Source organism: Aegilops tauschii, chromosome 5 (assembly GCF_002575655.3).
Source record: "Aegilops tauschii subsp. strangulata cultivar AL8/78 chromosome 5, Aet v6.0, whole genome shotgun sequence".
Classification (NCBI taxonomy): domain Eukaryota; kingdom Viridiplantae; phylum Streptophyta; class Magnoliopsida; order Poales; family Poaceae; genus Aegilops; species Aegilops tauschii.
In genome coordinates, this window is record NC_053039.3 from 62875755 (window position 1) to 62889150 (window position 13396).

General features: G+C 45.5%; 1 protein-coding gene across 1 annotated transcript; it reads right to left on the reverse strand.

Moving 5' to 3' along the window:
- Window positions 1-1543: 1543 nt before the first annotated feature.
- Window positions 1544-4639, reverse strand: LOC109741507 (probable glucan 1,3-beta-glucosidase A). Its single transcript, XM_020300602.4, has 6 exons — window positions 4374-4639; window positions 3938-4243; window positions 3209-3367; window positions 2578-2747; window positions 1962-2470; window positions 1544-1843 (listed from the first exon to the last, which is right to left on the reverse strand). Exons 1-6 carry the CDS (start codon window positions 4545-4547, stop codon window positions 1656-1658), a joined length of 1506 nt encoding a protein of 501 aa, XP_020156191.1. The 5' UTR covers window positions 4548-4639; the 3' UTR covers window positions 1544-1655.
- Between the last annotated feature and the right edge of the window lie 8757 nt (window positions 4640-13396).

Here is a 13396-nt window from a genome sequence, read left to right on the forward strand (position 1 = left end):
GCCTAGACAAGTGTAGTTTAGACATGTAAAATTACTGAAGGGATATTTTAATAAACCATAATGAAGCATCAAAGTGATTATTTCTTTTGTTTTTAGCCATGTTATGTTGTTGTACAAGTTTTTGCAACCTTCGTACTATGAACCATAATGTCTAATTATGCAGCATCGTGATCGCATATGAAAAGGCAATATGAGTGTTGGATGTATATTTGGAATAGCAGTTCGAGCTCAGATACGCCTTCACCAAGTGCTCCCAGCTGATTATATATTTGCCAAAATTATCATTGAGCAATTCAAATTCAAATTTTTAACTCATTATTAAATGTATTGGCTGAAATAGATTGGCTTGAGTGCCATGCAACTGCTCTGCCTTTGGTTTTATTTATACCAAGCTTTCTACATCAGGAATAGTAACACTTACTGATATTATGACAATGGCATCTGTTAATTCTTGTCACATCCTGTACAAATTGCTCCAAACATGAACACGAAATTGAATAGTTACTGTCGACGAAACTTTCAACCGATCGCAAATATGGAACCATAACATTGATATGCATCCTTTTCATGTAAAGCTTATCTCAATTTGATGCACCGTTGTGTAGATTAGAAGGGACTAATAAGTGAACAAGGTTAGGATTTAAACCAACAGACCACCTGCAAACTCACCTACACCTGTGGATCAGAACGAACGAGGCTGCATCCACCAGCCACCCACGTTTTTTTAGACAATCTCGCGAAGATTTTATTTAACTCGTCACAATGTTTACAGGGCAAAAATAAGGTCACCCGGGACAAAAATAAGGTCACCCGGATTGCCTAACCAAACATGGCGGCCAACCCGAAGTGATAGAGCATACTTTGCTAAATTATGAGCCTCGATATTCAAGCTCCTAAACTCATGACTAGAAAAGCAACTATCAAAAAAACTAGAATGATCTATGATTTCACGAATGACCGCGCCATAAGATGACGCACTTCTCTGTTTGATGTCAGTCAATGACAATCTTGCAATCAGAAGGTACATATATTCTTCTCTCATAGAGATCATCTGCCACAGCTCCCACCGAGGCATTCCGGGTTAGAGCTGCATCAACATTAATTTTACTCATGCTCTCCAGCGGTGCAATCCACCTATGCAGCCTAACCTGAGCAGTCACGCCTCTCCGCGCCATCAGCCACCAACGTGCGCTCGCCTGCATCGCTCAGGCATGACTGGCGAAAAACGGCCAAATCGAACGTTCCTAGGGATGCAGGCCCAGAGGTGCTTTAAAGTCCGTGCTATGCAGCTCCAAATGTTACTCAAAGATGCCCCCTAGGTCATGCATATGCGCCCATTGGTTATTGTACTAATCGAGATTGTCTAGTAGATAACAGTTTGTATAACTTCCACACCTTGCAAGTAGAGATTTTTAAGCATAATAATGCTAGAATAATCATAAGCGTGGATACCATATGGAATTGTATGAACCAAACAGTTCACCCCAGAGCCTAGGTGTTGGGCAAAAGTTGGCCATATATTTCAAGAGAGGAGACACGTGTAGCAATGGCCAAATACTACAAATTCATTTATTCACCTTCAATAATTTTTTCTAGAGATGCATCGATTGTTCTACAAAGTTATTTCATGCGTCATTACACGTAGAAAGCACACCCTAGTTTTTCAAGGAGATGTACCCATTCTTGATCATCCACTCCATACTCCAGTGGTTGTTTACATTCTTGAGAGTCCAATAAGCCCATCCAAATGTCGCCTTCCCATACACATCCATCTGTGCATTTGCAAACATTTGGAGCTCTTCCTTCGTTGCATTGGGCACCTGCCACTCAGCCACCCATTCGCCTGTGGAAAACAATGTCATCCATGACACATCAGACATTTTCACTAAAGTCTTGCAGGAATGGGAACAAAAAATCCATGCTACAAAACCAAAAGGCACCAAAATATTAGTTACACATACCTACAAAGGTGAGAGGACCGTCCTGCTTCGTGACAGTGCTGAGAGCGCTTGAGTAGTTGGTTTTGATGAAATTGATATTCTGCTGCACGGTGAAAGTATCAAACATGCTGTTGAACAACACGTAGTAGTGCACGTCGATGACGGCCCTGGGTAACCCGCCGGCGAACTCGAGGAGCTCCGTCGGGTCTGGGGACGACAGCCGGTTGGACATGATCACGTAGGCCTCTGACGAGTGCTTCCTGACAGCATTGTACCCGTCTTGATAGTACGTTTTGAGGCTCTCCAGGGACGCGCCAGGCGCCAGCGGCTCGTTCAATAGCTCCACTGCGAGGAGGCTTGGGCTCGCAGCGTACCTGGATGCAAGGAAATCTATCACTTGTACGGTTTGCGCGATGTTAGCGGCGCTAGTGCCCCAGTCTTGCGAGCCATCCTTGGAGGCGCTATGCTCGAAGGGGTTTTGTGACCCAGGAGCTGCGTGTAGGTCGATGATGACGCCCAGATTGTACTCCCTGTCCATGCAGAGAAGTCAAGCATTTATTCCAGAAATAATTAGATAATGCAAGCTTTATTGATATTGCTCAAGATTATGCCAAGATCAAACATGAAGCCTGCTTACTCTGCCCATTTGAATGCCTTGTCCAAGGTTTGAAGCGAACCTCCGACGTAAGGTGCTGGAGGACTGGGGTCGCTAGCGATCCACCATCCCACTGGTATCCTCACTGCGGTCAGCCCGCTTTCGGATATGAACCTGAAGTCATCCTCCACTATATATGTGCTCCAGTGGTTCTGCCAAACATGCAACGTTCCACAAAGAGATGATACTTATTTCTGACTTCTAGAGAGAGAGAAAAATGGCAGTACTTATTCCTAGCTATAACCACATTCAATTTATAATGTTACTATACCGCGAACACCAAACACTCTGTATCTCTTTTTTCGTATGAATGAATAAATTCCTTTCCAAATTGTTTTCATTGCAATTATTTGAAACTAGGTATATCTGCTGAAGTCATTCGCTGTACTATCGTGGCCACTACTCTTCTCTTGTTTCCTTGTGCAAGTGGGCATGCATAGACATGAGTCACATGGTACTCCTACACCAGAAACAAATTAGGAGGGGAACCACCGAGGGCAGTGATATCCACATCATGTTAAGCATGATCTGCAAGTGCTGTTCACCGTATTGTTTTGATTTAAAACAGTAGCAATCAGCAAGTGGGCACATGCATGTTCAATAATGTCTTTACCTTGAGAATTGGCTTGGCCTTTGCCGTCCCATATCCGTTGCAGATCTGGTACTCGCCTTGGAGCCCCGTCACTCTGGTCACCGCGAACACCGACGGGTCGTCGTCGCCCCAGCTTGTGCTCTTCCCATAGTCCGCTGTCACTGTGCTGTCTTTGTTTGCCTGCCATCAATGGAATTTGACTGCTAGTTTATATGGCAGAGAATGATCTTTCTAACTTATTGGTGTACTAGTCAAATATCCTAGATGGCTAGACAAGTCAACATTGGAGGCGCATGTTGAGTCCAGTGCCGGCTTTGAACGTACGTACAGTACATGCTGACTAAATGTTTAAGAAATTTGTATGTAAATCATTGACTAATTTTGTTGGATATACCTTGCTAATTTCTTTCTTATGCAGGCGTTGGATCATCCTTTCTAGATTAGCACTAAATTTCAATTTTACTGCCTCTGTTTCTAGATGTAAGACGCTTTTGTAGTTAAAAAATTGAACCGCAGAAGGGTCTTCCATTTAGGAATAGAGGGGTACATGTTTGTAGAACGTTAGTTTTCACTTGGTTTTCATTTTAGTACGAGTACTGAGCAATGAAACGTCTCAAAATAAGTGTCTTAGCAATTGTATTAAAATCGAGACACTTATTTTGGAACAGAGGAAGTATTTGTTTGTAGGACGACACTTGGTGCCTCTTTGGCCAATGAGTAGTGAGAGACATATATTTCATTTAATCTTACCTGCAAGAAGAGCCCGTTTGGCGCCATAATCCGCATCCTGTCCTTGCCGGCGTTGCGCACTAACCGGAACGTCTCCGATTTCCCCGGCGACGTCGCCGTGGCCACCACCGAGCCGTCGCTCTGGATACCGACGAACTGGTTGCCGAACACCTTTAAGTTGAACGTCGTCTCGTTGATCCGCCATAGCTTGAAGGTCTCCCAGCCAGACGCCTGAGACCGGTTCGCCACCAGTCCCGCGCCGCCGCCCTTCTCCGCGGCCACATAGCCGTTCTGCGTCACCGACTTGAACTGCAGCTGCGTGCCGTCCTACACGTACGTACACCGCGCGCTAATCGGTCAAGAAATTGAAAACAGAGAGCCATGGCGGCGGCGGCGGCGACCTCCCACATCCACATGTGTTGGCGTGTATGCGTATGCAAAGTTATACGTTGAGTACCAAGAGATCTTTGTTGGGGATGCCGTCGAAGAGGGACGGCAGGATCCAGCCCTCCGTCACCAGCCAGCCGCCGAGGTTCACCGCTCGGACGGGGAGGCGAGGAGCAGCCGCCGCGCGCCGGGAGAGGAGGCACAGCAGGAGGAGCCAGAAGCAGCGGGATAGGCGGCTCCTCATTTGGCTGCTACGTACTGCTGCTTGGCCTCGGTTACTCGGAAGGCCAGAGCTCTCTCGGTCTCGGTGTTGTGCCCTGCCCTGCTGTGCTCTGCAAGCTTATATAGGCCAAGATGCCTAGTGATTAATCAGGATATTTGACTTCTTCGGTGGAGACAAGATCAGAACGGGAGGGTTTCCGGTTTCCATTGACCATCTCGTGGGTCAAAACTATCCACTATCAAGAATTAAGTTTCACAAATTTTGCTGGGTTCAAACTTCAAACCGAACCCATCAACGCTGGCTGCGCCCTTGCCCTGTTAATCCTACATTAAGTAATTCATGGATCTTCGATCGATTCAAGCGTATGTGCAAATGCGCGGCAACCTCTTTAATATTCAAAATAACTTTGTGAATAAACGCACCAGAAGTCATACAACTCTCACGAGACAAGCACTTTGATCGGTCTTCTCCTAAAATGTGATGAAATGGTCCCAACACTCCATTGTATGAGCAAACATGTTACATACTGGTTCGAGGAGCTGAGGTGCCCTACTAACACGGCATTTTTGTTTGCAAAAAAAAACCTTGGTTATTTTTTTTATAGAAGTCCACATTTCAATCTCGAACTAACCACTCGGTTTGATTTACAACATTGAACTTTGAAACCGGTCGAAATACACCCCCAACTAACCACGAGGTTCAGAACTCAACCCTGGTTTCCGGTTTGCATTGGTCAAGCGGTTTTGACCGCAGTCAATGATGACCGGGCACTGCCAACTATGCTAGGATTGGGAGGACTGAAAAACAAACACGTGAATCGTTCTTTGACTTCTTTCTGTCTCGCGCCCCTGCTCCTCCCGTGAATGCAGTAGCTGTCGCCAGTGGCGGAGATAGGCCTGGGAAAACTATGGCTATAGCCAACAACTTCTCTTATAATTAAACACATTAAGAGTCGCGCAAGGGGCGTCCCCTCGCGATGTCCACATCGGCAGCAGGTTCACTGTTCGTTTTGGCCAATGAGAACGCAGCTGCGTGTCCACGTCAGCGCTCGTTTTGGCCAATGGAAGCGCCGGTTAGTGTGGGTCCATCGCATCGCTCTAGCCGCCTCCTCCTCCGTCTCGGTCGCCTCGACCCTCGAGCCCCCCACCCCTTCTCCTTTTCTCCCCAAAATTTCGCAGCACACGCAACCTCTCCATTTTCGTCTTTCCACAATATAGTCCTTCCCATTCTTGGCAGGAGGTAGAGCAGGTGCTAGCGGCCGGGAAGGTGGGGAGGAGGAGGAGGGGAAGCGGCTGCGAGCACGCCACCGGCCCTGGACCTCGAGGGAGGATTGGCTGGGAGGAGAAGGCGGCGGCGGCGGTTTCAATCTGTGATCTGGCACCGGCGCCGCCACATTGACAGATGGCAGGATCTGAGGTCAGCCCTCTCCCGTGCGCCGGCGTCGGTGACAGCCGGGAGCACCACCAAGTCGTGGCAGTCCGCCTCCGGCTTCTCTGATCAGTAAGATCTTCCTCCTCTTCCTTCCCCTCTCTTTCTCCCTCTTCCTGGCAGGATGATTAGCCTTGATTTTGATGGTGTGATGGCTACATAATCGTAGACTGGTAGTTATTGCTTGTGAAATTCCTCCGTCTACATACGTTTGTCACAGTTCTGGTTAACTGCTCCTGTTTGTAGTAGCATCAGCACTCCCTCAAAAAGCAGTACCTTTTGATGTGTTTGGGATCGTTCCTCCCTTGAAATCACTCTATTATTATTTTGTTTGTTTGTATTGAAGCAAGTCTTTTATCTAATTTTTGCATGTGTGTTTCCTCTGTTAACAGGTGGTTGTCGAGTGAGCACCGGTTTTGTGGCCTTTCATCGATAGATCGTGTTGTTCATCTTCCTGTGGTGGGCCTTCTGCTTCGTTTGTGGTCAAGATGAGTTTCTGCTATATTTGTCCGTGTGATTTTGTGTTTTCGGTGTCCTTAGATTCATATGTATGTTTGTCGATTCATGCTCAGTAGGTGTTTGATGCTATGCCATCCATATGGTGGCCTGAGATTTTGATTTCTTTTGTCAGAAATCGCACAAATTAGCTCATTCTCGACTTCGATTCGGCGTTCAGTGTGCTGAGTGGATCGTCTCTGCAGTTCAGGTGCTGTTTGGGATCTCTTTGAGCTAGGTTCAGTTACTTCAGATTGGTCTCGGTTTGTTATTCTCGCTATTATTTTGGTTGCGCTCTCTTGTGATGCGGTTGTGTATTGCCGAGTCTTTACTCCCTCCGTCCCACAATATAAGATTGTTTTTCAACCTAACATAGCTTGAAAAACAATCTTGTATTGTGGGACAGTGGGAGTACTACTGTAGTATTCATGGCAAAAATTGGTGAAGACTCAGTCTCCAGCGCTCCATGTGGTTTGATTCCCAGGATCATCTAAGGTTCTATTTGGCATGACGCAATATGGTTGAACTGCTTTTAGATATTTGGGTGTTTAGTTAGCGCCTTTTTTTCATAAGAAGCCAGTTGCAAATGGATACATTATTGTACTTTAGAACATATGAGACGAGGATACTATAACAGTTGTTGGATAACATAACTTTCAACTTTATAATCTGCTCTACTGCAGAGTATAGGCTTTTTCACAACAGCTTAAAGTTAAGCACAGCACAACACATTAACCACAGACTGAGCCTCACTGTCCTTCACCTGTTCTACACAGCAACTGATGGTGGTATACTGACATGATAATTAATCGTGTTGTAAGGCTTCTATCTTTTCTGATGACATAATAATCGGCATAATTCAATATGAGCAAAGCCCAAAACAGAAAGCTGTGGCGCACTTGGCTAATACACAGTCACACTCACTGTATCACCACATATGGTCTTCTAGTCACCCCTATATACTTTAATGAAGACCATTTTGGTCTTTCATCACTAACTGTGTAAGACTTAAACTAGTGGTGTAAAATGTTCTAAGGGTACAGTGCAACTGACTTAGGATTTAGAGGAATTTAAATGAAGATATCCGGTATGGGTTGTTAGTTGAGCTATCAGCTACTGTGGTCATATGCATAATGAACTCGCTGCCATAGCACCACACCGCTAGTGAGGTAGCAAGGTATGCCTCCCAAGAATACGACCATAAAGGGGGATGCTAAATATACTTAACTATAGATAGAAACAGTACTTGAAATGTCCATGTCTGTGTGATACTTCTCTTTTTCTTCTTTTAGATATGCACATCAACAACTGCAGGTATTATTATTTGAAATAAATTTGGTTTGACTAGTTAAACTATACTTTCTTTTGTTAACAAATCAGTTTGATTTTTTAATTATTTTTGTTGCCAAAAGTTGCTGAAAACGCAGACAAATTTAGATGATGCATTCTATCTGGTGTATTGATGACTTGGCTAATTCTCATGCAGTTACTGCGAGTGTTTTCATGCTGGAGTCTTCTGTTCAGAACCCTGTTCATGTCAAGGTTGTCTGAATAAGCCTAGCAACATGGAGATAGTGAGAGCATTTCATTTTCATTTGATGCACTCCATCCACATCTTTCATGTTACAATTAAATTCACTCAGTGCAGCACGAAACCTTCTGTATATATTTGCAGTATCTACAATCTTTCTTCACTGGCGGCTAGATATCTTTTTGGGTGAATCCACACATGATATAGCTAATATCCTGTATGGAGAATTAATTTAGGTCTGTTTTGGTGGCCAACTACTGATATGTTTTTAGGGGCTAGAACAAGGCACATACTATTTTTTTTCCTTTCGATTGGGTGATATACCCCACAGCTGTAAAGAAATGAAGTTGCAGTGTCGTACGGCAAATTAATTTAGCTTTGTTTCGGTGGCCAACTGCTGACATCTTATTAGTGGCTAGAACAAGGCACGTACTGTTTTTTTTTCTTTCGATTGGATGATATACCCCATAGCTGTAAATAATGAAGTTGCAGTGTAATGATATATCATCTTATTTCTGCATGTTTTGCCTTGCGGTCTTCAGTACTTGTGGTTAGCTGATGTTTATTTTCTGATTCTACTGACTCTATGTTAGCAGTCTGACATGGTTTGCAATGTTAGTGCTGGTCTGAAGCTTTTCTAGAAGCATTTGTGTGTTCTCAAGCTCAGGAGTTACAAGGAGCAATGGTGCTATGGTCTTGAACTTGCACTGATCTTCTACTGAAGAATGATCCTTAGCTTAGTTACTTAGCTTGATGTCTTTTCGAGGATAGGTTTGGAGTTGCATCCACTTTTGTCTAGGTTGGTACTTCGACCAGAATTCGCATGACATTATATGCCAAGATCAGTTGTTTACTTCCTCTAATGCATGGCTGAATGCAAACGACTGGTTTATTTTTCTTATAATATGTGAACCATGTACTGCATCAACACTCAATGTAGATCGTGCTTGCAATTGGCTGAGCACAAGAACAATTGACCTGTTGTGTATCACCAATAGCATATTCATGTGCTAACCACAATGAGAAAAATAAATGATGAAACAGTCGCCTCCTACCTGGCACCGCACAACCACCTCTCAGTCTCAGGAGGCGCCCCAAGGGGGGCGCCCCAACCACTAATTCTTGATAAAAAGTACAGAAAATCACAGAAATTTATCAGTCAGCATAGCTTTTTTTTGCATTATCAGTCAGCATAGTCTTAACCTGCTGCTAGTTCCGCCACTGGCTGTCGCTGCCGTGCCCCCGGCCGCCGCTGCATCTCTGCTGTACCCGCAAGCCAGCTCGAGCGGCCTCACGCAGCATTTTCTCTCAGCTGCTCGCGCATGAATAGCACCGCCCTCCAGTAGCTTCTCTTTGCTGCTGCTCGTCCAGCTAGCGAGAGCTCGCAGCAGTATGGGCGTGCTCGAGCTTGCTAGTATTGCTGCTGCTTGTCCAGCTAGCGAGAGCTCGCAACAGTACGGGCGTGCTAGTAGGAGCTCGTGGCGGTGCGGGCTCGCTGGAGCTGACCTATGTGCGCATTACATTACGTCGAGCACTTCATGTGCATTGAGCATGGCAGACATGCATGCACCGCGACTGTAGCAGCACGCCGGCACCGCAGCAATGCTACATTCACGGGGGCTTTACGGGCGTTTCAATGGGCTAAGCGGACGTGGGTTGCGCTAATTGGGCGTTAGGCGACGCGGGCCCACCCTGAAAATCAGGGGGTGAGATTAGTGAGGGGGAAAAGGAAAGTCCGTTGATTAAGTAAAAAGTAGCCCGTGAGTGTAGCATTTTTGCCGGCACCGCCTCTAGCACAGGCAACGGAGGAGAGCTGCAGTGCGTCTCTGCGCTCTCCATGGGCAAAACCACCCGAGTACGTCGTCCCATATGGCACGGGCAAACCCACTCGAGGAGCAGCCACAACCAACGCTGGACGTAGAGCCTTGCTGCGCTGCATGCTCCACCGGTGCCCGTGCACCTCGCAGAGTGCTCGACGTGTAAAGTTGCGTGAAGCGTATGCATCTATAGGGACGCGTTGCGCGTTATATATAGATAGAAGATTACAAGGTTAGTTGTTAGCTAGTTGATGGATTGATCTTCAAGTCATATCCTATACAAAATCTATGAGATCGATCACAACAACCCAACAACCGGGAGTACAAGACGCAACGCGATCCTTATCTACTCGTGTATACGGTTTATATAAATACCGTATATAGATTTACATTTATACACTTTAACACGCCCCCTCAATCATAACTTTATCAAGTTGAGATTGTTTTTGAAATCTTCTAACTTCTGCCATGATAAGGCTATGGTGAAACCATCTGCAACCTGATCATTAGTAGAAATGAATCGAATGTCCAGTGGTCTTTTAGCTACTCTTTCTCTAACAAAATGATAGTCAACTTCAATATGCTTTGTTCTTGCATGAAACACCGGATTTGCTGATAGATAAGTGACACCAATGTTGTCACACCACAGTCGTGCAACTGAAGAGTGATTTATGCCAAGTTCATCAAGTAAAGCCTGAACCCATATCAGTTCAGCCGTAGCATTCGCCAAGGCCTTATATTCAGCTTGAGTGCTGGACCTTGACACAGTTGCCTGCTTGCGTGCACTCCAAGAAATAAGGTTTGGTCCAAAGAAAACAGCAAAACCCCCTGTTGATCTTCTGTCATCAGGACAGCCTGCCCAGTCTGCATCTGAGAAGGCACTCACCATAGTTGAGGTTGACTTTGTGAATTTTAATCCTGTACTCATAGTACCTCTGAGATATCTGAGAATTCTTTTAACTACAGTCCAATGCTGGAGAGTAGGAGCATGCAGAAACTGGCATACCTTGTTGACAGGAAAACATATGTCAGGTCTTGTAAGTGTTAAGTATTGCAAGGCACCTACCACACTTCTGTAGTTTGTAGCTCCTTCAGCTCCCAAGGTCTCACCTTCCTCTTTGGATAATTTTTCAGTAGTTGAAAGAGGCATGTTGGAAACTTTACAATTCATCATACCTGACCTTTTCAGTATATCTGACACGTATTTCTCCTGACTTAGGACGATACCATCAGTTACTCTCTTAACTTCTATTCCCAAGAAATAATGCAAGTCACTAAGATCCTTTAGTGCAAAATCTTTCTTAAGATCCTCTAGCAACGCATCGGTTGCTTCATGCGATGAGCTAGCTACTATAATATCATCAACGTATACCAACATAAGATGATTACCTTGCCTTTCTTATAGAAGAAGAGTGACGTGTCAGCCTTTGAAGGTTTAAAGCCAAGCCTTTGAAGTTTTTCACTTAACCTAGAGTACCATGCTCTGGGTGCTTGCTTTAGACCATATAATGCCTTGTCAAGTTTACAGACATAGTGATTTTTGCCTTTTACCTCATACCCAGGTGGTTGTTTCATGTAGACTTCCTCCTCTAGAATGCCATGAAGGAACGCATTCTGCACATCCAATTGACGAAGACTCCAACTATTTGATACTGCAATAGAGAGAACAAGTCTGACAGTAGCTGCTTTAACAACAGGACTAAAGGTGTCCTCATAGTCTATGCCATACCGTTGTTTAAAACCCTTTTCTACTAGTCTAGCCTTGTATCTATCAATTTCTCCACTAGCTTTCCTCTTAATTCTATAAACCCACTTGCAATCGATGATGTTTCTGCCCCTTTTTGGAGGGACTAGATGCCACGTTCTATTTTTAACAAGAGCATCGTATTCCTCATCCATAGCATTTTTCCAATTCTTATTTTCAAAAACCTCACCTAGACTGTTGGGCTCACCCGTGATAGCTAGACCACCAAAACGAGTGTTGACATACCTGACCGTACCATCTGTACGGACCTTAGGTTTTAAAATCCCATGTTGCGATCTTGTTCACTGCGTTGGCACAGGTACAACAGCAGGAGCCGGTGCCACAGGGGATCCCGACGAATCTGGTGCCACACCCGACCAGGTGCACCCGATCCAAGATGGATGCTGGCGGGATCGGCTTGCGGCGCGCACGCATCCCGTGGCTGTGGTTGTTGAGCCGCCGGTTGTCGAGCCGCTTGGCTGGACGCAGGGGACCGCCCGGGCCCAGACGGGTTGGCGGGCGTAGGAGAACGCCTGTCATGATGCACGCGCGTGGATGGCCCACTACCTGCACCGGGCCCGCCGTTTGTTGTCGTTGTGCCGCACGCAGGCCCGCAGGAGGACGCGTGTCCGCGCGATGATGGCCCGCCTGGCCCCGAGGCGGATGCGCCTCCACTGCCTGGCACGGCAGGCGAGGGGAGATCGTCCCCGGGATCGTTGCTAGGGGAATCTGGCGCAGACCCTGGATCCTCCTCGTGCTCTGTCTCTGTCTCTTTTGGCTGCATAAAATCATGGTGCAAAGCAAGATCTCCTCCAAAATTTATAGCAGGATTTTCATGAAAATTACTTGAAGGATCATTAGCTATATGTTCGTCCCCTTGATCAAGAGGTGTAGATGGAGATTGCTCAGAGAGAAGGAGAACTTCGGATCAGATGAGTGCACCGGCATTTGGATTTAGAGCAGCAAAGGGAAAAACTGTTTCGTCAAACACGACGTCACGGGAAATATAAACACGACCAGCAGCTATGTCTAGACATTTGAATCCTTTGTGTAAGTTGCCGTAGCCTAGGAACACACACTGCTTAGATCGAAATTCTAGTTTGCGGGCATTGAAAGGACGGAGATTGGGCCAACATGCACACCCAAATATGCGAAGAGCATGATAGTTTGGTTTTTCATGGAACAATTTTTCAAGAGGAGTTTCTAGATTGATCACCTTACTAGGAGTGCGATTGATCAAATATGTGGCGGCAATGAATGCTTCATCCCAAAACTTTAGGGCATGGAAGCATGGACTAGGAGAGAAAGACCAACTTCGACGATGTGGCGGTGCTTTCTTTCAGCAGAGTCGTTTTGCTGGTGAGCATGGGGGCAAGAGACGTGGTGTGTGATGCCTACTTGGCGAAAAAACAAGTTTAACCGTTCGTACTCACCACCCCAATCTGTTTGCATGGAGATGATTTTACGATCAAAAAGCCTTTCAACAAGTGCTTGGAATTCATGAAAAATCTTAAACACTTCAGATCTATGTTTGAGAAGATATATCCAAGTAAACTTGCTGTAATCATCTATGAAGCTCACATAATAGTTCTTTTTATTGATAGAATCACAGGCAGTCCCCCATACATCGAAAAAAATGAGCTCTAAAGGAGCATTCGAAGTGCACTAGAATTTGGATAGGGGAGTTGGTGACTTTTGCCTTTTTGGCATGCATCACACACTCCTTCTTTATTCAACTCATGACTAGAAAAGGAAATTTTGTTTTGCCTAAGAACATGCTGAACGATTTGCGAAGACGGATGACCTAGTCGATTGTGCCACCTTGACGGCGATATCTTGGTGGCGCCAAAAGCTT

What these genes read in the sequence shown, in the direction of transcription:
- LOC109741507 (XM_020300602.4), bottom strand. Translation starts at nt 4,547, where the DNA reads ATGAGGAGCCGCCTATCCCGCTGCTTCTGGCTCCTCCTGCTGTGCCTC. An exon ending in AAGGCATTCAAATGGGCAGA is followed by an intron (nt 2,471 to 2,577) that starts GTAAGCAGGCTT and finishes CTGCATGGACAG; the next exon opens with GGAGTACAATCTGGGCGTCA. An exon ending in CGGTCCTCTCACCTTTGTAG is followed by an intron (nt 1,844 to 1,961) that starts GTATGTGTAACT and finishes TGTTTTCCACAG; the next exon opens with GCGAATGGGTGGCTGAGTGG.